The sequence below is a fragment of the Thamnophis sirtalis genome, unplaced genomic scaffold (genome assembly GCF_051295495.1).
Source record: "Thamnophis sirtalis isolate CommonGarterSnake01/CBP01778 unplaced genomic scaffold, rThaSir2_p1.2 scaffold_6, whole genome shotgun sequence".
In the NCBI taxonomy this organism is placed as follows: domain Eukaryota; kingdom Metazoa; phylum Chordata; class Lepidosauria; order Squamata; family Natricidae; genus Thamnophis; species Thamnophis sirtalis.
In genome coordinates this window covers 36,345,593-36,373,018 of record NW_028261386.1, presented here as the reverse complement: position 1 = coordinate 36,373,018, position 27,426 = coordinate 36,345,593, and the positions used below count along the sequence as shown (strand labels likewise).

The following is a 27,426-nucleotide window of genomic DNA, read 5'->3' as shown; positions in this document are numbered from 1 at the left end:
TTTTAAAAAAGTGCAGAACATCAACGCTGCCTGGTTCCATTGCATTGCATACAACGCTGCATTGTAAAAAAATAATAATAATAATAATAGAAAAACCTTTGACTTCTTAGTGACCTTTTTGAAAAACAAATCTTATTGCTCCAGCCTTACATGTGTGTGTGTACACACACACATACACACACAGAGGTACACACAAGGGGAGGGTGGCGATAAACAACAGCACGCTTGGCCGCGCTTCTCTTGAAGGGATCGCGATAGCCGGGTCGCAGAGGCAGAACAGAACCTAGATAGGAAAAAAAAAAGAAAAAAAAGGCGGTGGGGGAGGTCTTTACATTCTGGGCGTGATAAGCGTTCCAGCTGTCCACTCGCATTTTGAGGCGCTTCTGAGAAGCTTCCCTTCCAACCAATCACGATGTGCAATCTAAGAATCGGTGCTATCTCGAGGAGGGGCCTTTACCGGTCCTCCTCCGCGTTGCTGCGATTTGTGTGGGTAAACGTGCGTCGCTGCGGTGTAGTCTTGCTTTTATCGTGCCGGGGCACCTCTCTCTCTCTCGCGCTCTCGCTCTCTGGCAGGCCTTACTTAACCGATCTTCTCGGGTCCACTCCCCCCCCTTTCGCGCGCCAATTGTGCGTTCAGCACACTCATCCCTTCGCCAAAGACGCCGCCGCCATGTCTTCCCCGTCCTCTGGGGAACAGTATGAGGAGGAGGAGGACGGCGCGTACGAGAGCCAGGCCAAGAGGCTGAAACCCAGCGCAGCCGCCGAAGAGGGGGAGATCGAGTATGGGGCAGAGGAGGGCGAGAGCCGCCGGGAAAAGGCCGCCCCTCGCGCAGGGGGCTTCTCCGGAGGGGTAAGGAAAGCGGGCGCGGCGCGCACTCTTGTGTTTTTTGTTCCCGTTGCTCACCGGCTGGGCAGGGAGAATGGAGGCAGATGTCCCTGAGGGATTCACTCCAGTGCCGCCCCGGGGGTCTTTTCGCCCCAAGTAGGGGGAGAGCAGGGTGATGTTGCTGTTCGTTGAAAAGCCCGTGGATATCCTGGCCAAGAATTTAACGCATCTGGAAAGGGCTAGGCTTTTCTTTTAAAGACAACCTAGCTCCCCCCCTCCCCAAAATAAGCCGTGTGTTGTCGGTGGAAGTCTTAAGTCTTATATTCCATCTTGATTTTTGAGATCCCAGAGAGGCTTTCTTTCCAAATTATCCTTGGGCTAAGCATACTCACCAGCCGACCATATTTAAATCCTTTCCCGTCTCTCGGCGTCCCACAAATTGGGAACTTGCATTAGGCATCGCTTTCAAATTTTGAGGAGATGAAAGTTGAGATTTTTCTTTGTCTAATCCTGGACCTCAGTATCTCAAATTCTGCCGTGTTTATTTTTCTTCCCTCATTCATCTTAAGAAGGGATTCGAAGGAGATAACTGTTGCAATCCCCTTTGTTATTGGAGTTCTATTTTCAGCTATATTTTCTAACTAAGCTTTGTATGTACTAAGGTCTGTGCTTTTGTGGGATGGGAGAATAATGGATTAGACAAGAATATGTTACAGTCGTCTGGGATTTTTCATCTCTTCCTGCAGTATTGTACAGGGTATATATTTGTTTTGTCTGTATATACGTCATACTTATAAATAAATCAGTGATAATACTGCTTACAGTAGAGCCATTCACATCAGTGGCTCAGATGAGCTACAACTTTGTCTATGCAGAACAAATCAGCTTCAAAGTGCATTATATTATAGCCATACTGTTTTGCCTTTAAAGTACAGTATTGGAAATACTCTGAGCCCAGAAACTGAGAGCTCAGCATGTTTGACCATGGTAAAATACCTGAAGTAATTGGAATCATGTTAGAATTCTCTGAGTCATATTGACTGTTTCAGATTTCAAAATATGGCATTTCAACTGCAAAATACTTTTCAGTTAATTTTATCTAAGCCATGGTCTACAATATGTTCTGTTCATCATTCTGACATATGGTTTTTTTAAAAAAAATATGTTATTGATTGAATTACAATTAGCTTGAATTCTCACAACCTGACCATCATTATCTTGATTACACTACAGAATTTATCACTTTTCATTTTTACAGTTTTTAACTCAGCAGAAAGGGGTTTGAAATTTTGTCTTATCGACTAGTGTTAACTACTCAAAAACAAAATAAAATAGGTCCTTAACTGGTATTTGGAAGAGAGTCAGCAAGGTAAAGATCTACTTTGATAATAGTCCAGATCCATCCTAGAGCTGCTGAAGAAGACCCTGAAATAATCCTTCCCAAGCATTGCTATGGGAAAAGAAGCTGAAAGGTTTCTTAAAATGTTACCACTTCCCCTTGTCCTATGATACAAACCTGTACATTCAGCTTATCTAATACTCCCAGTACTCACATATACAGGTGCAACATGAAAGAGGAGACATGTATATGTAACATGTTACATTACAATTCAGAAGGAAATACAGCATGGCCACTGCTAGTACAGGTTCTGGAAAGAATTCAGGAATTGCTTTACTTGTTGTCATTTGCTTATGTGAAACATTAGCAAGAAGAATGAGCCATTCTCCGAAATGGAGGATAGGATAGGGAATTAATTTAATGCCTCACTGTCAGAAACAGCCCTCTTATTGAGATATATACACTAGCCTGAATCATAGAATTCCACGGTACAGTATTTGTATATTCTGAAGCAATAACCGAATAAACAAATCACCAGGTAAGTTTCAAACATGTAGAATATTGTTATAGTGAAGAAACTGCAGGGGTACAACAAGTATATGTTAACTGCATAATTCCATATATAAGCAACAGTCATGCTGTTTTGCCCATCCTGCAGATAAAGTACAGTATACAGGTAGTCCTCAACTTACAACTGTTCACTTAGTAACCATTCACTGAAAAAAGTGCCTTATAATTGTTTTTGACACTTACGACCTTTGCAGCATCCCTATGATTACATGATGAAAATTCAGATGTTTGGCAAGTGGTTCGTATTTATGATGGTTGCAGAATCCCAGGATCATGTGATACCTTTTGCAATCTTTTGACAAGCAAAGGCAATGAGGAATCCAGGTTCACTTAACCGTGTTACTAACTTAATAAATGCAATAATTCACTTAGCAACTGTGGCAAGAAAAGTCGTCAAATAGGGTAAACTCACTTAACAAACATTTCACATAGCAACATAAATTTTGGCCTCAATTGTAATTCAAGGACAACCTATAATTGTAAATTAGAGAAGCATTTATAATAATAGCAACAGTGTCTGAAAGCATAAACGTGTTGATGTAAATTTATTTCTTACATATGCAAAATTGTTTCAATATGTAATTTAATTGATAGTAATGAAATATGTCATCAAATGCTTTAATTCCAAAACTAATTATTTGAAAATTAATTAAAATTAACATATCTTATCTACAAATAAGCATTATTTTGATTCTCTTCTTTTGTTGAGCAAATAAAATAGCTCTATCCATGGCTTATTTAGTATATTATTGAGTTGTGGTGGCACAGTGGTTAGAGTGCAGTATTGCAGGCTACTTATGCTGATTACCGGCTGCTAGCAGCTTGGCAGATCAAATCTCACCAGGCTCAAGGTTGACTCAGCCTTCCATCCTTCTGAGGTGGGTAAAATGAGGACCCAGATTGTTGGGGGCAATATGCTGACTCTGTAAACCACTTAGAGAGGGCTGTAAAACACTGTGAAGAGGTATACAAGTCTTAAGTGCTATTGCTATTATCTGAGCTAACATTTCTAGTTTCAGAGAACAAATTCAAACTAATTCAATATTATTTCTTGGCTTGAAATGTTCATATTTTAAACAAATATAATTTCTCTCACATTTAGATTTTGAAGAATAAAAAGGTATTGAAAACTATTTTCTTAAAAGTTGGGTCCATGAATGGTTCTATTCTAAACACAGCTATCTGCTAATTTTTCATTTAATATATATGAATATTTTGATTGAAATTCAGATAATTTAAATTTATACATTGTTTCATAAAAGTGGAAAATGTTTTATTACAATCAAATCACCTATTTTGTTTTTGGTGATAGACCTCCCGGCAGTAATAATTTAAGTTACTCAAGAGAATACTATTGTAAACATAATATTTACAGATTATCACTTTGAATAAGAAATGCAGAGAATTGTTGATCTTTGAATGGCTCAGGTTATCTGCTGCATTCTGGTAATTACAATGTATTAATTTCCTGTGTCTTTCATAATTTTGTTGTTCTCCCCAAGTAATGTTAAGGTAATGTATAATTAACTATAACCATTAAACTGGAAAAGTAATAATAACCTAAAGTTCGTTGGAATGTAAAGTTGAGATTTAAAATTGGCTTTCATACCATAGTCCCTTCCCTTCTCTATTTTCTGTTTAATGTTCCCACGGACATTTAGAATTGCCATTACTTGAGAAAAAGGCAAATCTTAAAGTAGCCAACATTCAAGCTAGAGCTAGAGAAAAAATTACTGTTATAACAACTAAATTTAGACATAGTTCCGTATTTCATATTTAGGTTATAAATAAATACAGTTAAACGTGAAAGTAAGTTTTAACTTCGTAGTTCATAATATATTTGTTACAGTAAGATTTAAAAAGAAACTTAAAATGCTTTTATTAGGATGCAGGAGGCAGTCATCACAAAGTTTCCGTTTCTCCTGTGGTCCATGTCCGTGGTCTTTGTGAGTCAGTTGTGGAGGCAGACCTTGTGGAAGCTCTTGAAAAATTTGGTACCATATGGTAAGTTTAATGATTTTTCTTTAAAGTTATGATAGAAAACTGCATTTTGATGTGGCTGTATATATAAAAGGATAAGACATTTTTTATATCTTGTTGACATGATCTAGTCAAGCTGTTAAATAAAGTTCATCATATTTATGGTATAACATTATCCACAGACCAGGTCAATAGAGTTGAATGATGAAGCTATGATTAATGATTTCCAAACAATCTACAAAATCAAGGCATGTTTGGATATAATGTGAAACTGAGGAACATGTCACCTACTGAATTATTTTTCTAAACTGAATAAAGAACAAAATGTTTAGGAGGATTCTTCATATTCTGAGTGTTGAATTAGTCTGATACATGTCCACTGATCCTTGCCCCCAGACATGCACATTTCATCAGATTAGTGAAAAATATTCCACGACAAGCTCTGTGAAATAATTTATACCTGTTTTACATATCTATTGTTGTTTTTTATAATTATGTTTCATAGCAACTAATTCAAAACAGTAATGTATGAAATTGTTCATCATCAAAATTTTCATAGGCTATTTATAGTCAGAGGTATTTAAAAGATATAATTTAAATTTAATAGTTTATGTTATACTCAAAGTTGTCGTTGACTTTTAAGAAATGAAATTGCCTTTTTGTGCATTTGGCAGTAGAATTTTTATATTAAGTTATATAAGTTTTGCTTTAGTTTAATTGCTGTATTATATTATGAACTAATTCGTTTTGGTGTTTTTTTCCTGTAGTTATGTGATGATGATGCCATTTAAACGCCAAGCTTTGGTAGAATTTGAGGATATTGAAAGTGCCAAAAAGTGTGTTACTTTTGCAGCAGATGAGCCAGTATACATAGCAGGACAGCAAGCATTTTTCAATTACTCTACAAGCAAAAGAATAACTCGTCCAGGAAACACTGATGACCCATCTGGTGGGAACAAAGTTCTGCTGTTATCAATTCAGAATCCTTTATATCCAATTACTGTGGTATGTCTGTTTTACAGCATAAATCTCAAATATTTGATGCTTTACATTGTCCTATACTGTGCTTGCTTGTGGCAAGTTTGTGCCTCTTTGCCTATTTTTTACATTGGCAGGATCTAAGATTGTTCTTTCTGGTTTATATTGAAAGCATCTTCATATATAAATGCATGTGTTCTTTTCAGTATATTTTGTTCTGTAATACTGGGAAAGTATGATCTCATTTATGTAGCAGCAGTATTATTTTGAAAATATAGAAAATTATTTGGCTGAACTATAAAATTAGCAATTAATCCTTTTTTTGCCTGTGTTACTGTTTACAAGTCATTTAAACAGCTCATAGCTTATGGGAAAAGAGATAGTGATGAAATAGTTTCCTGTTTAACAGCATTTTGTAATATATTATTTAATACAGTTCTCAGTATTCCTATATTCAGATTTCATTTCCTGTTTTTGTTAGTTACTCTTGAGAGTTTGCCCTCTAATTTTAGTGGTCTTAATGAATCTCAAATGGTTTTAATTTTCTGTAAGTAAAATATTTTTTTCCCTACCAAAGTCAAAGCTAAATGATTTAAAAGTAAATATTTAATACAGGTTTAGTATAGAAAGCTGTTTTTCATTTTGTCTTATCTTCCCTCTAATGGAAGAGAACATATGTGACTCAGAATTGAATTGTGGAGACTTTGATGTTTTCTGAACTTGGTTGTTTACTGGCAGACATTTCATTACCCAACTAGATAACCATCAATGTGTTGATGATGTTATCTAGTCAGGTAATGAAATGTCTGTAGATAAACAACCAAGGTTAAGGTGCACTGAAGACTCCCCACTTCCTTCTCATTACTGGATTCATTGTCTGTTATGACTAAAAGTATGTTCCATAAATCAATAAATAACTGCATTTCTATATAAGGAGCATGCGAATGAAAAACCATCTATATTATGTAATCCAATTTTAACATTATTTAGAACGAATAACTATGAATCATAGTTTTCTTGTGTAAAGTGAATGATTCAGTTATGTTATGTGAAGTGAGGACAGTTGTGGAAAGATTTCCCAGGAGGCCAGGCCAGTCTGCTTTTGGAAGCAGAGTTATGTTTAATTTAAGTTGAATTCAGTTCTCATGATATTATAAATATATACAGTATAAATGTACATACTTTTAACATATTGCCACTTAGATCTTGTAACTTTTCCAAGAACAGTCCTGTAATTTCTTTGTGATGGGGTGTATCATACTGGAGGTGATTAATGGACTAAGATCCCACATTCCTCTCTATATGCATCTTGTGTCCTTCCTTGCCATTTTTGTTATTTTTTAAAGTAAAATTTAATGTTAATATGTATTATTTTAACGTTTAAATTTTTTATCTTGTTGCTTTTGTTTAGTTGTGAGCTGCCTATAGTCACCTCTAGGTGTAATTGGCTGCATAATTAATTAATTAATTAATGGTGATAAAGTTATAATAGATTAGTTCAACATTTTTCAGCATAATTTGGAAAGGAATAATCATTTTCCCTTCATTTTGTTCTGTTCTGCTTTATAAATGGTACAAATATTGGCATACTAACTTTGTATATTTACCAGTGCAGCATGCAAAATATTTAAAGTATGTATAGGGAAACTGAATTAAAACTTTCTTTTCTGAATTGCATTACAGTATTTTCTCAGAATGGCTTTTTAATAGTTGTATATATTTTTATTTGTTGACATTTTGAATTATCTTGTAAGGTAAAACATCTGCTTTCTTTTGTAGGATGTCTTGTATACAGTATGCAATCCTGTTGGGAAAGTACAACGTATTGTCATATTCAAGAGAAATGGAATACAAGCCATGGTTGAATATCCTTTTACTCTTCTAATAGAAGAGAAATAAGTAGCTCAGTGTTGAACTGTGGAGTCCTTGGTGCTCTCTGAACTTGGTTTGTTCTATTGCAGACGTTTTGTTACCCAATTTCAGTACTGTATTGTTATGCTGTAGCACAGAAACTTACCAGAAAACTTATTTATGTATTTGTTTATTCTGCATTTATGCAACCACTGAATTAGAACAACTCGCAGTAGTTTACAGACAAGTGCCAGCCGCAATATAAATAACAGCCCAAAGATGTTTTTTCAAAAGACAACTGAACTTTCTTGGTGTTTTCTCTGAGCTGAACTAAAGCTTCTTGGATGCAAAGTGAAATGTTTTCAAAGAAAATAACCGCAAGAAAATATAGTTGCCTTTTGGAAAAGCATCTTTGGGACAACCATGACCTGGATGAATGAGAATCTCTGTAGACAGAAATAACAGCCATAAATTATTCCTTGAATGTTCTGTAGAACAGTTTTATTTTGGCAGTGAGATCGAGATGGATCTGATCCTTTGTAGGCCTAAATAAATAGCCTTGCAGCTTATGAAAAAATAATGCATAAAATTAAATTTAGAAGAAAGACTATGACTCCTCAAATTTGTCAGAGTTATGAATTCTGAAATGTGACGCACTGACTATAGCTTAATTTGTTCACAAAGAAACAAAAGAAAACCAACCCAAAATTTCTTAGTAATATAATGTACATTGAAAGTCATTTCATTCTTGGTATTGATAACAACTTAGACTATTTAACCCTGGAAATCAACAAGAAATCTACCAGCAAATCTAGATTTACTGTTGTCAGTACCTCAATTTCCCTATTTTTCAGAGTATGAGGTTTGAAGTTTATTGGATTTATATGCTCCCAAGGACTCAGGGTGGCGTACAACATAAAAGAAAACACATATTACAAAAATTAAAAGGGACATTAAATAAAGTATCCAAAAAACCTCAATTGATATTTACAATAAAATTTTAAAAATTAAATTAAAATTAACAACCAAGTATAAGATGCACCAAAATTTTGAAGAGGCAAATAAAAAAAAAAAGTAGGTAGACAGATAGAGGGATATAGAGAGAAATACAGTAGGTAGGTAGATAGGGAGGGAGAGAGTAGGTAGGTAGGTAGATAGAGGGATAGAGAGAAATAGAGAAATACAGTAGATAGCGGGAGAGAGAGTAGGTTTGTTGGTAGCTAGAGGAAAAGGGAGAGAAAGAAATACAGTAGGTAGGTAGGGAGAGAAAGGGAGTAGGTAGGTAGGTAGGTAGATATTTCCAGGTGTATTTATCCATGTGCTGGAGAAAGAAATGACTGACAATCTGCAGCAACTAAAACTTTGTTTCTGCTGGCACTGCGCTTGATCAATGTAATTCTCATCAATCAGTTAAAGAGCTTTTCAAAAGGGGAAAAAAAAGTTTTTGCACTCTGCAAACCTACCAAAAAAAAACCTACCATTTTTTTTAAAGGCATGAATAACCTTGGGGGGGCTTGTAGAGTGCTCCTGGGGGCCCCAAAACAAGTCAAAACAGGCTAGTTTTTTTGTCAAAAAAATTGCATGCATAGCCTTATGGAGGCTTATAGAGTGCTGCTGGGGACTGGGGAGGGCAAAAAAATGGCCAGTTTTTTGCTCATTTCTACCCTCCCCAGCCCCCAGGAACTTTCTGAAAGCCACCATAAAGCTATGCACAGCCATTTTGGTGAAGGAGGGTGGGGCTTCAGGAGGCAAAAAATGCTGTATTTAGTGTATAAGATGCACCCAGATTTTTAGCCTCTTTTTTGAGGAAAAAAGGTGTGTCTTATACTCTGAAAAATATGGTAAATGGATTCTGAGTGACTTCTACCACAGCTACAGAGTTCTTTTCTGAAATATTTTGTCACAGTATTTTAAAGACTAACTAAAGATCCTTAACATATCTTATGTTTGAATCAGTTCTTTGTGCTCAGAAAGCAAAAGCTGCACTCAATGGAGCGGATATATATGCAGGATGCTGTACATTAAAAATTGAATATGCAAGGGTAAAGTTTATATCTTCTTAAGCCTCTCTCTTTTCTAGAAGAAAAAACACTGATTAAAATTCACTGTTTTGCTTGTATCTTAACAGCCAACTCGACTTAATGTAATTCGAAATGACAATGATAGTTGGGATTATACTAAGCCATACCTGGGCAGACGAGGTAAGTGTTTGGGTAATTGTATCTACCATATACATATATATATATATACGTATGCAGACAGTTTCTTTAATGCAAGCCAAATATTGCTGGTGGAACTTTTGTTAAAGCTTTGTAATCCTGGAAAAGAATAACTTTCAACACTAGAGTCCCCTGGTGATATACTGAATTGTTTAGGCCAAGAAGGAACCCATACATGCAAGCATGTTTGCAGTACAAGGATTTTCATTTCTCCAAGCAGCTCTCACTCTTTGGAGGAGAGGACACTGATGCAGACTTTTCCTTACAAACTACAAACTTGCACACTGCTTCTCCATGGAAAGGAATTTTCCCATATGGTGGACAAAGCATTAAGAAGGATAGAGGACTCCAGCAGGCTGACTCTACACTTCATCATGCACCACATCGGCATCATCAAATGGCCCTCTGAAAAACCTCAGACTTGCAATTCACCTTGACTGCATACTGCATGCATCATCACCACAAGCATGTCAAGAAGGATACTTACAGTACTTCTGATTTCATGTCATGAATACCATGGTAGACTGTACCCATTATAATCAGCTTGCACATGGTTCCTGTCTTACATCCCTAGAACAAAACAATATAATATGGAAGACTCCAAATCTTGTTTTCTCTTGTACATTGTGGCAATTGTTTTGGTTTTATGTAAGATAGGTTTTCCAATGTAAATGTTGTCTAAAGGATCATAACTACCTAAAAATAAATTGAAATTTTGCAGCAACCTGCCAGGCAGGTTCCTCAGGTTTCATTGCATTACCCAAAGTATATTTCATTTTTTTAAACTACAAAGCTTAACAGGGACATTGCATCAGGAAAAGAACCTGCATGAAAGTGTAAAAAAATCTTATTCTGTACTTCTCTGTAATTTCTAATGATGTGTATAATTTGCTGTGTATATTTTTTGAAAAATTAGGCATTAATAGCAGGAGGTTGGGAAACTTATCAAGGTAGAGTATTTAGCAAATTTTGGACGTGAAACAAGATTTGACTTTTTAATAATTACCTCATGGTTGGATTTTTTTAGATATCATTTTGACTGTGGAAATGTACTATTAATATTAGGCCCTGGCTTGCCTTTAAACTATTATCTAAAAGTTGCATTTTATAGATAGTGCTTTGATTGTAACATGTACTATTAATATGTAGGCTTTGGAATGAAGAATTAAGTATTTGTAAAAAGTTAATAAGTGGGCTATGCTATTGGTTAGCAGATTATTCAACCACAATGCTATGGTAAAACTTAAACTTTGTTTCGAATTGCCAGATAACATAACTAAGATACTAAGTTTACACATTCAATTCAGATTCTGTTTAGGAACTGTGGCCTATCCTGGAAATTAAACTGTGGGAAATAAGAAATCTTTCCTTGAAGGAAAATAACACAGCTGTATCAAAAATTTCATGTTTATTGTGACATTTGACTTTTGTTTGAATAACAAGTCCTATTTCTTATTTTTAACTGTTTTTGAACATCATTTCAGTTCTCAAGAATGGATTTGGTTATGTGGCACTGAGATATCTTTGAATATCTGTACTTTGTTGTTTGTTTACACCCACATGATTGCTTAGCAGAGTAGCATAGCTAATTCTCAGTTTACAACCATTTATTCAACGACCGTTTAAAATTATGATGGTACTGAAAAAATGAATGCCCATGCCTCAAATTATGGTTGTTGCAGCATCCCCATGGTCATGTGACTAAAAATTAGGGGGTTTGGTAGCCCACCCACACTTATGACTGTAGCCGTGCGGCAACTCCCCCACTCACCTGTCTCCCCATTATTTATGCTCTTTGGTGGTTCTGTGCAGTGGTACTTCTCATCAGAGGGTGATACTGGGGCAAGAATTACATTCCTGCCTCTTTCCAAATAATGTGTCCATTCTTGCGAGACCTGAGGTAGCTTTCCAAAGGATCATGTGAATGGGGTGTGTGCCTTGGGATGAAGGCCTTAAACTGCCAGTACCAGCCTTGCATACAGTAGCCCAAAGAGTATAGATGGTGGGAGGAGATAAGTGAGTGAGAGAAATTGCAATGCCCCTATTGTCCTAAGTGCTGCTGGGCCAAGTGGAGTAGCTTTGCATCATGTTGCTGGGACAGGCTGAGACTTCTAAGAGCAACTGCAGTTTTGCACCACATTGCATCGTTTGTGTTGCTTGTGCCAGGCCTCCCCCACCCCCACTCCTTATCTGGGATTCCCTCTGCTTAACCTGTGTTTCTCAGTTAATTGAGTGCTGGTATTACAGTTGCCAAGTGATGTAGTCACGTGATATTTCACTTTATGAATGCATTGCTTAGTGATGAAATTCAGTTTCCAATTGTGGTTGTAAATTGAAGACTGTATGTAGCGTTACTTTAAATTGTAATGGAAAAGCCTGCACCACATTTTCTGTAGATGGACAGTTATAGGTTTTTATTCTGATAAATAACAGTTAATAAAAGCTACTGTCTATATCAATTTTAATGAATCATCAGAGAACATAATGTGAGCAATAAACCAATTGCCAGTGAGTGGGCAACTTCCTTAATATAGAAAATCACTCATTTATTTTGGACAGTACTCATCAGTACAATGAGTTTCTTAATATTCTCTTAGGAGAAGAGTGATAAAAGTGACTCAGTGTTTCTGGGCCTCTCCTCTTCCCAGCCAATGCTTTTGGCTATATTAATCACTGTATGTTTTGTTATATTGGTATCTTGACCTTATGTAAGTTTTTTTTAGCCTTATAATTATCTGGCAAAGTTGCTAATCTTGCCTAGGCTTTGAAGCTAAGCAGCTTGTTGGGAACTGTACTGTCATAGGGATCTGTCAGTTTAGACTGGGCTGCAAATCTGAACAAAATAAACCCTGATTGTGGCAAGAGGAGACCACTTTCATGTTAACAAGAAACTACATGTTCATGAAATCACCAGAAATCAAGCACAACTTGGGCGTTTTTACGTTTTTCATTAAGCAGATAATTTTGAATATTTGAACCGGTTTGGTTCTCCTTTTTTCAACAAGGGTATTGTGTTACAGCATTGCACTCAAGAACCTAATACTGTATAAAAGTGCTAGATGAAATCTTGTCAGTTGTATTGAATATAGATCCTGTTAACACTATTTTGTAGAGTATGGAAATAGGGCAGTTGTACCAATGCATACTTTATAGTTACATAGAAATATGTACCAGACAAATATAACATACCTGTGGGTTGCGTTTTCCTCTCTATGTTTTTAGTCAATGACCACATGGCTATCAAAAGTAGCAGCATCTTCATTTTTCTTTAAACATATTTTTTTCATATTTCCTTTTGAGTTGTTGGTCAAAAATAAGTAATAGCCATGTAAAATATATGTATGTAGTTGACATACAAAAATATTCTTCCTCACTTTTGTTTTGAGGACTTACAAAATTTTTTCTAATGTTTTCATTTTCAACAAGTTGCCCTAACAAAATTGTGGGCTTTGGAAACAAACTTTTAGCTTTTTATTATCAAAGCTGAGTTTACAACCCATGCTGATTTTAATAGGCTCCATGTAAAAACATAGATATTTTCTCATTGAAATACTTTCTATCTTTACTGCTGTTTCTTATTTCTCACAGTTTAGCAATCAATTAAAAAATTGACACTTCAAATTATGTAATAAAACGATCAGCAAACATTAATGATAAATGCCATTGCAGTAGATATTTACTGGTTGCTGCTTTCATCCAATAGTGTTGACCCCTTGGTTAACTTTATATTCTTGTATAAAATGAAATTTGCTGAAAACTTCTCATTGTTAAAAGTTCAATTTTCATTGGCATTATAATATAGATTGTATAATAATAGTGTAGCGATGTATAATTTTCTCAGCACTTTCCCATTAATAGCTGTTGATGTATGTTAAAAAATATGATCCTCTGTTAACTGATTATGAAACCATGTAATACAGGTTGTTGTTGGATTATGCTGAAACTTCTTGAAAAGAAGCCCTCTTTGAAAATATGTTGCTGTTGAAGCTAATAGTGTGAATCAGGTACTGTCCTTCGAAAGTACTGCATTTACAGCTTGATTTTTACGAGAGTAATTGTAGTGTTAAGACACCTGTAGAGTTTTCTTAAGTTTAAAATGTCAAATCTTCCTGGATGTGATTTTAATAACAACAATATTTCTAGTGTCCTAACAATAATTCTGGTGTATTTTCGTATTAGAACAAGTCAGTCTAAATGACTAAATGACCAAAATATGCAAATGTATAACCTTAAAAATATCTGGTTACCATACTGTTGGAAATATAATATTTGACTGGTGGACATGTGATCCGATCTAGCAGAGCTGCTGTTAAGTTTTAATCAGAATATATATATTTTTTAGTTAATAAAATTCTAATATTTTGAGAGGATTTTTTACTTAAAAAAAACCAATGCTCTCTTATTCTTTAGATAGAGGGAAAGGCCGACAGAGGCAAGCTATTTTGGGAGAACATCCCTCATCATTTAGACATGATGGCTATGGTAAGTTCCTCTTTTATGAATTTAATTTCATAAAAATTATTCATAAATCTCTGGGGATTTATATGGTAAACAGACCTATTTCTGCAATTATCTGTGTCTTCTGCATGAAAGAAATTGCTCGCATTGCTACATAGAAGGGATAATCTTTATTTTTAGGTTAAAGAAGTGGTTCAGTTTATTACAATTCCCTGGCTTATGTTTTTATCCAAAAATTATATGAAAGTTAAAATAGATAAAATACAGTAATTACCACCATATTGAATCTTGAGGTTTGTGATCTTACAATTTTTTCAAGATGAATTGTTCCTTATGAACATTTGGAGAAAATGCATTACTTTAATTAAATAATTAAAAAATTCCTAATGGGCTTCTGTTTTGATAGATTGATGAGTCCTTTGTAATAGAGCCTTGAAAACTAAAATATATTAGTAACCAATGTCAAATTTTGATTTATTTTTCAAAGAAGACAAGTTCTACATTCTATTAGAAGTTTTACTGCCAATTAAAATTCAGTTAGAAACATATCTTGAACTTAACAAGATTATTCAGTAGTATTGCTGTATATTAAAAAGGTTCTGGGAATCAAAGCTGTAAGTTTTATTTTATATTATTCAAAAGTAAGGGTTTTTTAAAAAAAATGGTGGAACATTCCTGTTGAGTATTAAATAGGTTCAAGGAACAAAATCAAAGCTGCAAGTTTTGCTTTACAAATAGTCCTTGACTTATAACCTCCAAGAGTGAACTGGTAGTTCCAATAGTAAGCAGTGCAGTTGTCATACAGTTGTTAGGCAAATTTGGCTTCCTGCATTGGCTTTGTTTATTTGTGAAATTTATTAGCCACCCATCTTGCCACATGGTAATTCTTTTAGTTACTTTGCTTGTCTGAAGTCAGCTGAGAAAGTTGCAAATGGTGATAAAGTGATTCACTGGTGTTGCAACTGTTGTAAATACATGCCAGTTGCCAAGCACACAGACCTTGATCACATGACCTCAGGAACACTGGGATAGTTGTAAATGTGATGACAGTCCTCTCAAGTGAACCAGATAGGAAACGAGACTAGACAGACTAATTCTATTTTTTTGTAAGGCCACATTAACCGAATCTTGCAAATCTGAAGATGCAGACTTCCTATCATCCATTTTTAAATGCTTGATCATTAGGGCAGATCCTTACTAAGTTTCATTCTCTGACCATTAAGTTAGTAGTGGCTCTTACCTCTCTTGTTTGATTGTTTCCTAGACAGCATCTTTTCCCTTTGTTCCCCAAGGTCAACCACACCAGTGGTGGGATTCAAAATTTTTTACTACTGGTTCTGTAGACGTGGCTTGGTGGGCGTGGCAAGGGAAGGATACTGCAAAATCCCCATTTCCTCCCAATCAGCTTGGACTTGGCAGACAGGGAATAGATGGTGGCGGGGCCAGTCAGAGGTGGTATTTACCAGTTCTCCGAACTATTCAAAATTTCCGTTAACCGGTTCTCCAGAACTGGTCAGAACCTGCTTAATACCATCTCTGTTCCACAAATTCCATTAGGGACTGGTCATAAGTCACTTTTTTCAGTGCCATTGTAACTTCAAATATTACCAAATGAATGATTGTAAATCACAGACTACCTTAATAGAGATAATTCTCGAATTACAGCCATTTGTTTAGTGACTTTTTGAAGTTACAAAAGCATTGAAAAAAGTGATATGACCGATTTTCACACTTACAACCATTGCAGCCTCCCCATGATCACATGATGAAAATTTGGACACTTGGCAACTGGCTTGTATTTATGACAGTTGCACTGTCTCTGTGTCGTGTGATCATCATTTGTAACCTTTCCAGCTGACTTCCAGCAAGCAGAGTGGAGGAAGCTTTATTCGCTTAACAACCTCATGATTCACTTAACAACCGTAGTGATTTGTTTAACAACTGGCAAAAAAGATAAAATATGGCACATCTCATTTAACAACTGTTTTGCTTAGTAATACAGATTTTTGGCTCAATTGTGATCATAAATTGACGATTACCTGTATTATTAAAAACTTAGTTTTACTATTTAGTGAAACATCACTAAATAAGACGTGTTGCTGTGGTTATTTTGTAATGCTATATTTAGTTGATGCATTGTATACTTAAATATTCGAGACTTATTAACTAGGGAGTATTTTTTTCTTTAGGAACACATGGTCCTCTGTTACCTTTACCAAATCGGTATAGAATGGCGTCTCGGGATACTCCAGAGCTTGTTGCTTATCCACTTCCCCAAGCCTCCTCATCTTACATGCATGGAGGAAGCCCCTCAGGATCTGTTGTCATGGTCAGTGGTTTGCACCAGCAAAAGATGAATTGCTCAAGAGTCTTCAACTTGTTCTGTTTGTATGGAAATATTGAAAAGGTAAACTAAATCCCTAGCAATGTGACTGTAAAGCAGAAATGCATTACAATTACCCCACCAAAACCAGACATGTATATAAATGCTTTATTATCATTATTTTTATAGCTATTGTTACTTTATCTTATACATAATACTCAAAGTTTAACTACGTTTAACTAAATTTTATTGTGACATTTCATTTCATTATCCTGTATCCTTCCAGAAATAGTGCAGTCCAATATCCCTTGCCATTTGTAGAATCTGTATTCTAAGTGTTTTCTTGATAAGTCTTATGTGGACTTCTCTTGACAACTTGTTGTTCATTGGATATCTTAAAAGAATTCGAAACCCTCCATCTGTTCCTTTCATCTGCTTGACTTTTATTATCACTGGTGCTTCTGCCGAAATTACTCTAATTGTTTCTGCCAAATTTTCTCCACTTTCTTCATCTATGTTTTGACATCTGAGGTAGAGTTCCAGTGCATTGATCTCTCCTTTCCGTATTCCGCACTTATCATTTCCCTTCACACTCGATTTGCTGTCAATGTCAACAATTTTGAATACTGAATACTGTTAAATTGAATTGTGATTTTATTATAGTATAATGGAATAATTGCATTAACACTAAAGTGGAAGCTTTTCTTTTAATTGATCTCACCCAGTTTTTTAGCATTCAAGTGATCACCAAAAGTTTAAATGCAGCCATTTGCCTGAAAAAGCTTGTGTATGACTTTTTAAAGGGACAGTAAATATCTTTGAAGACAAGTCATTGTTATGTATCTTCCAACTGAAATTGAAAAATGTCCTATCATCTTTTAAATTTAATTTATGTATACTTTAAAATATTACAGGTGAAATTTATGAAGACTATTCCAGGCACTGCATTAGTGGAAATGGGTGATGAATATGCTGTTGAAAGAGCAGTTACACATCTCAATAATGTCAAATTATTTGGGAAGAGACTAAATGTTTGGTAGGTGTGCATCACAATTTTTATTTTAATATCAATACCAATATAAGATAAAATGTGTTAAATTAACCTGATTTAGAGAATTTAATTTAGTTTGGGGAAAACCCCTTTTTGTACAATTACAAAATGCCATTTGACTCTTCATTAATTTGTGACCTCAGAGGGTCCTGGAGGAATGGATTATCTGGAAATGGATTCTTTTCAGTCAGGTTTCAGGTTCAGGTATGGCATTGGTTGCACTCATGGATGATCTCTGGTGGGAGCATGATGGATGTGGTGTCTCCATCTTTGCGGCGTTGTCACCACACTGGAGGGCTGCTCATGTGTCCTTGCCTAATCAAAAGGAAAACACTAGACAAAATTCCTCGGGATGAGCTAAAGCTTCGAATGATCATCAAAGGGCTCTTTTATTAGAAAAAGTTAGTTACAGCATCATCAAAAAGGAGCGTATCAAAAGGCATATATAATCACACATGGTACAAGTAAATTAATGAAAAATCACAGCATTCTACAAATAAACCAATAAAAAATCACATCATGGCAAAGGGTGGGAATAGAAAGTTACAAGCTGCATGGCATTGGGAGGGGGAGAGGGGGAATAGAAAGTTACAGCACAGCATAGGGGGGAGAAAGGGCATATGTGGGAGTAACTGGCTCACATATTTCATTGTTACATGAGGCTGCATAGTGAGTCCTGACCGTTAGGCCGGAAAAATGTTTCTGGTGCGATGTTTTTGCTTCCCTGTGTATGTGTGTTTCATGCAGCAGAAACTGCCCTGCACACAAACACCCGGAATGAATTCCAACACTTCTTGACCTCTCTGTGGCTATCAATAGCATTGTCCATGGTAACTTTCTGTGCCAACTTATGAAATTGGGGATGGGCAGCACAGTTTTGTGCTGGTTCACCTCTTTCCTCCAAAGCTGGTCCCAATAGATGTTAATAGGGAATGAAAGATCCAGCTCATGGCCCTCCTTTGTGGGGTGCCATGGGTCAGTGCTCCTTCCACTTTTTTTTAACATCTAAACCACTGGGACCGGATGAAGTATCACCACTATACTGATGATGCACAGCTATATGTCTTTATTGCAGTGGACGCCCTTTCACAGTGCACGGAAGGGGTCTGGATAGGGGACAAGAAACTTCAACTGAAACCTGGTAAAACAGCGTCTGTGGGTTGACCTCTCTGTATACAGGAGTTTATCAAATTAGGTCCTGGATGAGGTTGGGCCATCTGGTGCATACCTTGGGGTTCTCTTAGGCTCATGGCTCCTGCTCAATGAGCAGGTGGCAGCCATGGCCAGGAGGACCTTTGTCAACTCCACATTGTGTGGTAGTTATGCCTCTTCCGGGACAGAGGCCTTCTGTTCTGTCCCTCATGCCCTGGTCATCTCCTCATTGGACTATTGCAATGCATTCTGTTCCTTGAAAAGTATCCAGAAGATTCAGCTGGTGCAGAATGAGGCTGTGCAAGTCATACTGAGTGCTACAAGAAGGGCACATATAATGTTCTTTGCTCTTTGAACTGCACTGGATTCCAGTTTCCTTCTGGATCCAGTTCAAGGTATTGGTGGCCCCCTATAAAGCTTATATGGCATAGGGCCAGGTTACCCGTGGAACCAGGTTCGCCACATCACATCACTCCATCCCACTTGTTCAGACAGGGAAGTATGCTGCAGACCATGTCTATCAAAGAATTTTGACTTGCAGAGTCTAGGAACAGCTGGTGTCCAATTTCTCTATTGGTGCCCCTGCATTGTAGAACATCCTGCCCTCAGACGTGATGAAAGCCCCCAATCTTTTTTTTAAATAACATTTTTATTTTCAAACATAAACACGCAAAACATATAACATAAAAAACCTCTGCAGCTACATACAGTGTGTCGATTCGTTATAAAATCTTTCTTCGTCCTTTCCATAGTCATCACTTGAGCTTATATCAAAAATCACTTGTCAATCAAATATCTTTGTATACATTATTATTGTACTTCATTTGTTTAATTATCACTATTGTTTCACCATTTTAAATAATATATTTATATAATATAAATGGATGCATATTCTAAATATGCATCCATTTATATTATAATGATTCATTATATCATCTTCAATATATCCAATAATAAAGAATTTTTTTGTATCCTATTCTGAATCATTCTATTATTTTAGCATTAATAACATTCTCTAATAATTTTCAATTCCATGTTTTTTCCATTATTAGTATCATCAATCTAATATACATTTATACAAATTATTATAATTGTTAAACTTCCATTAAGCATTGCTATTATTACATCCTTTTTACATGAGGCATATTAAATTTGAAGTAAATTTATATTATGGCATTTCATTACATCATACTGAAATCATTCAATGATATTACATCTTTATATTCTATTCTATATAGAATTATTTATCTTTTATAAAAAGGCTTTTCAACATCATCTCCATCATCCTTACAGTTTATATAAAATTTCATATTATCAATCTAGTATATATAAATGCTTTATTATCATTATTTTTTATAGCTATTGTTACTTTATCTTATACATAATACTCAAAGTTTAACTACGTTTAACTAAATTTTATTGTGACATTTCATTTCATTATCCTGTATCCTTCCAGAAATAGTGCAGTCCAATATCCCTTGCCATTTGTAGAATCTGTATTCTAAGTGTTTTCTTGATAAGTCTTATGTGGACTTCTCTTGACAACTTGTTGTTCATTGGATATCTTAAAAGAATTCGAAACCCTCCATCTGTTCCTTTCATCTGCTTGACTTTTATTATCACTGGTGCTTCTGCCGAAATTACTCTAATTGTTTCTGCCAAATTTTCTCCACTTTCTTCATCTATGTTTTGACATCTGAGGTAGAGTTCCAGTGCATTGATCTCTCCTTTCCGTATTCCGCACTTATCATTTCCCTTCACACTCGATTTGCTGTCAATGTCAACAATTTTCTTATCACTTTCATATGTCTCTGTAATTTTTTGAACTCTATCCTCAAATTTCATTGTTGTTTTATAAGTATTCTCAACTCTTCCCTCAGTACTTTCTGTATTTTGATATTTTATATATTGATCTATAAATTCAAGACTCTTTTCTATTCTCTCTGTAGTTATTAAGTTTTTGAATTTCTAACATAATTTTTTGCAATGCTAGTTCCTTTTCTTCTTCATATAGTGCCATTTTTCCAAGTTATAAACACTGCCACTAAAACATCCAAGGCTTTTGCTAGGTTTCAAACAAATTCAATTAAGTTTTTTCCACTGACCCTTTCAGTAAACCAAGCCAATAGTTTTGTAATATCAGATGTTGCCTCTAGCCACTAAATGGCAATGTTAGATCTTTTCCCTCTGTTTTTGGCTCCCTTTTGTAAACTCCAAACTCCGGAAAGTGTTTTTCTCCGGAAAGAGAAAAAGAAATTGTTTAAAGATTACAATCCGGCTAAGCCTTGCGAGGGAAGAGGCTTTTAATCCACAAACACAAAAAATGGAAAAAGTATAGAGGAAGAAGGAGGGGAAAAAAGATCAGTCCAGTTTAAAAGTAAGAGCCATTTGTAAAAAGTCCAACCATAAAAAACAAACAAAATTAAAGTGAAAAAGATAACACGATAGTTTTAAACCAGGGTAAATTCTCCGCTTATTTCCTTCTGTCTTCAATTTTATTTTAAATCTGAGTCTTTTGGGTTTTCTCTTCTCTAATAAAGATTTTACTTACCATTTCGACACACTGTCTCTCCTGTGCTGCTTCAGTTTCAGGGACTTGTCCTAACCTTCTACAGCCATATTGGCTGCTTCTCTTGTAGCCGGCAAAAAGAGATTTTTCCTGCATCAATCAGGGGCTTTGCGATGCCCCTGAGATCAGCAGGACATGCCCTTCACTATCACCGTTCCTTAAAGGTTTAGATCCAAAAAGGATCGTCCAGCAACAGAGATAACAGCAGCAATCCTGGAGCCCCAAGGTTGCATGTCGTGTCGTAGCAACATTAAGCCCCGCCCACCGAAAGCTCCCAATCTTTTGATCTTGCACAAAGTGGTCAGAATTGGCTATGTGATCTTGTATACAGGACACAGAGTGCGACACAACTATGGGGCTAGCTAGTTCCATGAGAACTCCTACTTAACCCACCCACCCCCAATTTTGGAATATTTCACCTTTTGAAATTTTATAATGTTATTTTTTTAATTTTAAAACTTTTAAATCTTAAATTAAATTAAAGATTTTAATGTTTTAATTCATTGTATTGTACATTGAAAAGAGCATCTATCCGAGGGGTGATTAAGAATATGAAAAATAAATAGAGTAGAGTAGAATAATGGACTGGACTGGGCAGGAATAGGAATAGAATACTGTATTTGACCAAGTGTGATTTGTTTCCGGTGCAGAAGCTCTCAGTGTACATGCATTTGATAAAAGAATATTTTACTGCAATAATTGGAAGGTTAATCAATCTATTAAATTATATTAGAGTATAATTAAATTTTACAGACTAAATAAGTAAAATTTTCTGATTTAAATATGAAGGCAGTTTTCTTCTCTATTTTTTAATTGCAGTGTATCCAAGCAGCATTCAGTTGTTCCTAGTCAAATATTTGAGCTGGAAGATGGGACAAGCAGTTATAAAGACTTTGCAATGAGCAAGAACAATCGTTTTACAAGTGCTGGCCAAGCATCCAAGAACATCATCCAGCCACCTTCTTGTGTATTGCATTACTATAATGTACCCCTATGTGTGACTGAAGAGACCTTTGTAAAGGTAAGAATAGACCATGGTTCTAAACAATAATCAGGTTACAAAATACTTTTTACATCTTTTTACATATCTTTTTGTAGCCTGTCAATTTTAAATCTACTTTGCTATCGGTCTCAGTTCTTCTTCCATAACATATATTAAGGATAGTCTGTCTATAATGGCAGATATTCTTAAATTAATTTCTGAGTCAATTGTTCACAAATATTGTTCAGTATGCCTTTATAATTTAAAATATATGATTAAAGTATTGTGCTCCATTCTGTATTAGTAATCAAATTTAAATGTTTTTCTCTTGTAATTATAATCTTTTGTTCCTTTTTGTTCTATCCAGCTTTCACCCTTCAAAGTCTGATTTATTTTTAGAATTCAAAACGACATTTTCCCATGGGAAGGATTATTATAATTAATGTCAAAATCTTATTTCTTATCCATCTGCACCCTTAATTCATTCACCACTTCCCAAAATGAACATTCTATTCACCATTTTGCTGTTTATTTAAAATTTAATAATTTTATTTAATATTTTTTTTGAAGACCTTAATCTTATATTCAAATTTTCTTTTGCTGAGAACTAAAGGGAACTCGCCTGTTGAGTGCTGTAAAACTTGCCTCTCTAAAGGTTTCTAATAACTGAAAAGCAATTAGGTAATTGCAAAAATGATTTTAAAAAATGAGACTTGACCAAACTTTGTGTCCAAATAATTGTGGCTATATTATGGTTATGAGCTTGATTGAAATGCCTTGACTTTCAGTCGTTCAGTTTACAAACTGAATGCAAAAATTATGGTTTCTACTGTCTACTCAACAAAGAGCGGGTGTCTGGATTGCAATCTCTCCTTTTTTCAAAATGATATTGCCATCCAAAATCCATCCTCTAGCTACCAATCTGACTGCAATACTATTCCCAGTCCTTCAAATCTCCTTGTTTGCCATAAATCCTTACTGGAAGTTCAGGGACTGCATCCCTTGAACTCCCTTACCTAACTACCTTCATCTCTGCCCTTTTGGCTGCCCTGCACAGCAGCATTTCTCGGTGCTGGTGGCATAGGAGTTGAAATAGAAAGCTGTACTTCAATAGCCTCAGCCAGCTGCTGCTGCCAGGCATCTACTTCAGACCCAGTGCTGCCGTAACTTTGAATGGTCATTAATCAAGGATTACCTGAAATTGTTTATTTTTAATTTATTATATTTCTTCCCTGACACATTATAATAATTCAACATTTGTTGTTTCAATAAGGGAGCCATGATATTTATGGAAGTACTTCATAGCAATGTATCTGTGAATCACTCTAGCATTGAGTCTTGCTGTTTAGCAACCATATTTTTGTTTTCTTATTGTTACAGTTGTGTGATGATCATGAAGTTCTATCCTTTATCAAATATAAAGTATTTGATCCAAAACGTAAGTAAATATTACTTGAAGGAGAACATTGTCAGTCAATATTAGACATGATTGGGTGTGCTTATGGGGTTCTCATGGGCAGTTTATTATTATTATTGAATTAAATATGCCTTTAATGTGATAGAAAACAATTTCACTTATTCTTTAAAAAATATTTTTAAAAACCTGGGCAAATGATTCTGACAGAATAATAAAGCAAAACAAAACATTTTAACTCTTTGGTTTGCCAGCATCAGCTAAAACACTTTCTGGTCTCTTGGAATGGGAATGCAAGACAGATGCAGTGGAAGCTCTTACAGTACTAAATCACTACCAGATAAGAGTGCCTAGTAAGTATCACTATGAAATAATCTTCACATCATGTTTGTTGAGGATGTATTAATGTTGGGCTGGGAAGTATAATTTGCAGAAATAAGCATTCATAATGCCTTTGGGCCTACTGCATTTTAATCTGTTTGATTGATTAATTGACTGACTGACTGACTCACTGACTAATTTATGATCATGTATATGGCTAGCCAACTAATTCTAAGTGACTCCTGGCAGCTTACAAAGATAAAACCCAGTATAAAAACAATATAGAAGCAATAACCCTCCCCTGCCCATCCAACCCAGCACAAACAATCAACCTGCCACTTGATGGGCTCTATATTACTCTTTTGCCCCCAGGCCCATTGGTAGAACCAGGTCTTCAGGGCCTTTCAAAAGAGTGTCAAAGTGGTGATCAACTTTATCTCTGTAGGGATGATGTTACAAGAGGGAGAGAGCCATCACAGAGAAAGCTATTTTTGGTCCTGCTAGATGGACCTTCTTGGGAGAGGGTAGTAATTTTGTTCTGTATTGGTCTAGTTGTTTACATTGGGAAAACAGTGCTACAAATCCTCAGAATATCTTAAAAGTTAGTTAAGAAAGCAGGTTAAATATCCAGTAGCTAGAGAAATTTGCTTCAGCAATTATGATAATACTATTTGTTTTAGCAATTATGATAAAGCAATATTAAGAATTTAATAATTGCATAAGTACATTAGAAATAAATTTACACATACATACTTGCATAGTGTTTATCAGATAAATACAAATAGAATTGTAATTGTTTACTGTAAGATAGTATTATCAATTATGATAAAGATGCTTACACTTAACATCCAAGTCTAAAACAGTGGCAAACAACAAATTTTGCTCCTATGTAGTAAATGATTAGCTTGATTGAGAAAGAATAATCTCCCAGTTCTCCCAGTATAGTCCAATAATTTGTAAACTTGGTGGTGTAAATGGCAAATTAATTTGTGAAAATGGTTTAGTGTTCAGCAGAAAGAAAGGTATACGATTTATTTTTACTAATTCCATTTTCACCTACACATCAAACAAAACGGCGTTAGAATCTTGCAATTTATAAAATGCAATCTTTTAATTAGAAATAAACAATCCAATGTTCTTGAAAAAGCTTACTATTGATTGTCCAGGCAGAGCAGGAGCAAGTATTGCCAATGAATCTCTTTGCCTGTTTAAGATATCAGACTGCCCTCTGTGCTTACTCTCATTTGTGCTTGGGCGTGCCAGTTTGTCTAGACAGTGATTCAGCTTTGATGCACAATCTCTCCCACAGTTGTGATTTCCGTCTGATTTTCTCACGGACTCCTAAGGAATTGTGACCTACTGTTTAAACCTATGACGTCGTCCATTTCAAAGACTCAGTAACTTAGTATTAGAAATAAACTGATCTACCCCATACAACTGTCCTAACAGCATTGGTAGTTTTATTTGCAAACTAAAATACTGCATTTTCCTGGCAAGAAGGTACTGCATTTTAAATGTTGTATTCATGTGATATTTCTGTGACAGAAATGTAGTTGTGAGAAAATGCAGGTAAATTGCTCTCATATTTCTATAAAACTGTGTTTACAGAAAATTAGCTCAAAGTAGTTTGCTATTTTCCATCTCAGTTTGTATCACTTTAGTTTAAAACTATAATTTCATGATCGACCAGGCTATTTTGAAGAGTAAAAGTTATAGTATTTTTCTAACTCTTGAGTTTACTTTTGCATTTTACAGATGGCTCTAACCCTTATACCTTGAAGCTTTGCTTCTCTACTTCTTCCCATCTGTAGACAAAAGACGGCATGTTAAGGACTCCATTTGCCTTTTATTCACAAATGTGAGATGACACGTGGTTCATTGATTCTGAAATATTTGCCCAGTTTCCTTGTTTCAGTTTAACTTGTTTATTTGTTTTGTAATACTTGAATGTGTTTAAATGCCAAATGTTTCCTTTTTTTCCTCAAAAAAGTAGATATACCAGTGTATAATAATAGTGCATATTAACCCATATAACTGTTAACTACAGGGTTTGACTGCCTTGGTAGTAGCGTGTGCATATCAATTGGATAAAGATCTTGATTTTAAACCAGTTTTCCATATCACCATTCCATTTACTGAGGTTATTTTTCATTTTGGTGTCAATGCAAAAAGGGTGATTATTTTAGGATATTAGTGGTAAAATTCATGGTTTCTATTACTAATTATAAATTGTGTGTGTTACAACAGTTCTAAGGCAAAATACTTGTATAAATTCTTTCCAAATTACACATACTGATTTTTAGTAATGTAATACATGATTTTTAAAAAGGAATTTCACAAGAAAAAAATAATACCCTTTTTGCAGAATGGAAGGAAACTTATTTTTAAAAAATGTCTTTTCAGGATTATTTTTGTTTATATTAGCATGATGTCCTTATTGCTAATCCTGGCCTGGAAACTATTGCAAATAAAAATAAAAACTAAAGTCTGAATAACACGTTTTCTGTTTGTTTGTTTTTTCACTTTAACCATGTTGTTATAAAATGAAACCAGTAATGATTAGAGATGATTTTAGGGGAAAGGGTCGTCTTCCAAACAGCCACCAGAGGGAAGTAAATTATTGTAGGGATGTCAAACATTCTTCATATAAAAACTAATTAGCTATCCCCTGGTCGAAAAGGAACAAAAGTCTATAACATATGCAAGTCATGCAAATTATTTGTCTATGTTTTTATTTGTTGAAGATAGTTTGAAATGCCAATTGTGCTCAGAGCAGCACAATCACAAAAAAAGAAGAAAGGAAAGCAATAGAGTTTTCTTATATTTGTAATCATAATTAAATTAACAACATTTAGGTGGTGATATGTGGTTCCCCTTTATAAGTGGTTCTGACTCATCTGTTTAATTAAAATAAGTAGGAAACTAACATTCTACAAAGCAGAGTTAAAGAAGAATTAACTTGGTTACACTCTCATTCTTAAGAACTGTGCCCATCTGTCCAGGAAAGTAGACAAAGGTAAGCTGGTATACAAAGCATTAGGGCAAATGTAGTGCTTACCTGCGACATCTGCATCTGCTGTATCTTTCTGCTTTCAGGTATTAACAGAGCATAGCCTCCATCTCTACTTGGAAAATTGCTGTGCTTACAAAATGATAGTAAAAATAATAAGATCAATTTTCTTATTGCAGCATGCACAGGTTGGGTATTAAAGGCAGAGATTGGTAAGTAGCTGGTAGTTTTGTGGAGGGGAAATAAATAATATCGATGAGAGCAAACTGAAGGCTGTGTGCAGCCAAAATCAACTAGTTCCTTGTATATAAACCAAGCATTGCATGTTTAGCTTAGGGTCATTTGTTTATTTAAAAATACTATATGCGCGCTTACTCTCAGTC

General features: G+C 35.2%; 1 protein-coding gene across 1 annotated transcript; it reads left to right on the top strand.

The window, feature by feature from the left end:
* The first annotated feature begins 472 nt into the window (after positions 1-472).
* LOC106556186 (heterogeneous nuclear ribonucleoprotein L-like) lies at positions 473-26,530 on the top strand. Its single transcript, XM_087717596.1, has 13 exons — positions 473-850; positions 4,621-4,739; positions 5,483-5,720; positions 7,473-7,558; positions 9,490-9,586; positions 9,673-9,745; positions 14,174-14,245; positions 16,411-16,628; positions 17,459-17,580; positions 22,136-22,337; positions 23,679-23,736; positions 23,967-24,065; positions 25,789-26,530. The coding sequence occupies exons 1-13, from the start codon at positions 671-673 to the stop codon at positions 25,842-25,844; spliced, it is 1,620 nt and encodes a 539-aa protein (XP_087573722.1). The 5' UTR covers positions 473-670; the 3' UTR covers positions 25,845-26,530.
* Positions 26,531-27,426: the final 896 nt, after the last annotated feature.

Excerpts from the sequence above, each read along its gene's own strand:
- LOC106556186 (XM_087717596.1), top strand. The coding sequence starts at position 671 with ATGTCTTCCCCGTCCTCTGGGGAACAGTATGAGGAGGAGGAGGACGGC. Across the intron at positions 5,721-7,472 it reads CTTTATATCCAATTACTGTG|GATGTCTTGTATACAGTATG; the intron begins GTATGTCTGTTT and ends TTTCTTTTGTAG. Across the intron at positions 24,066-25,788 it reads CTACCAGATAAGAGTGCCTA|ATGGCTCTAACCCTTATACC; the intron begins GTAAGTATCACT and ends TGCATTTTACAG.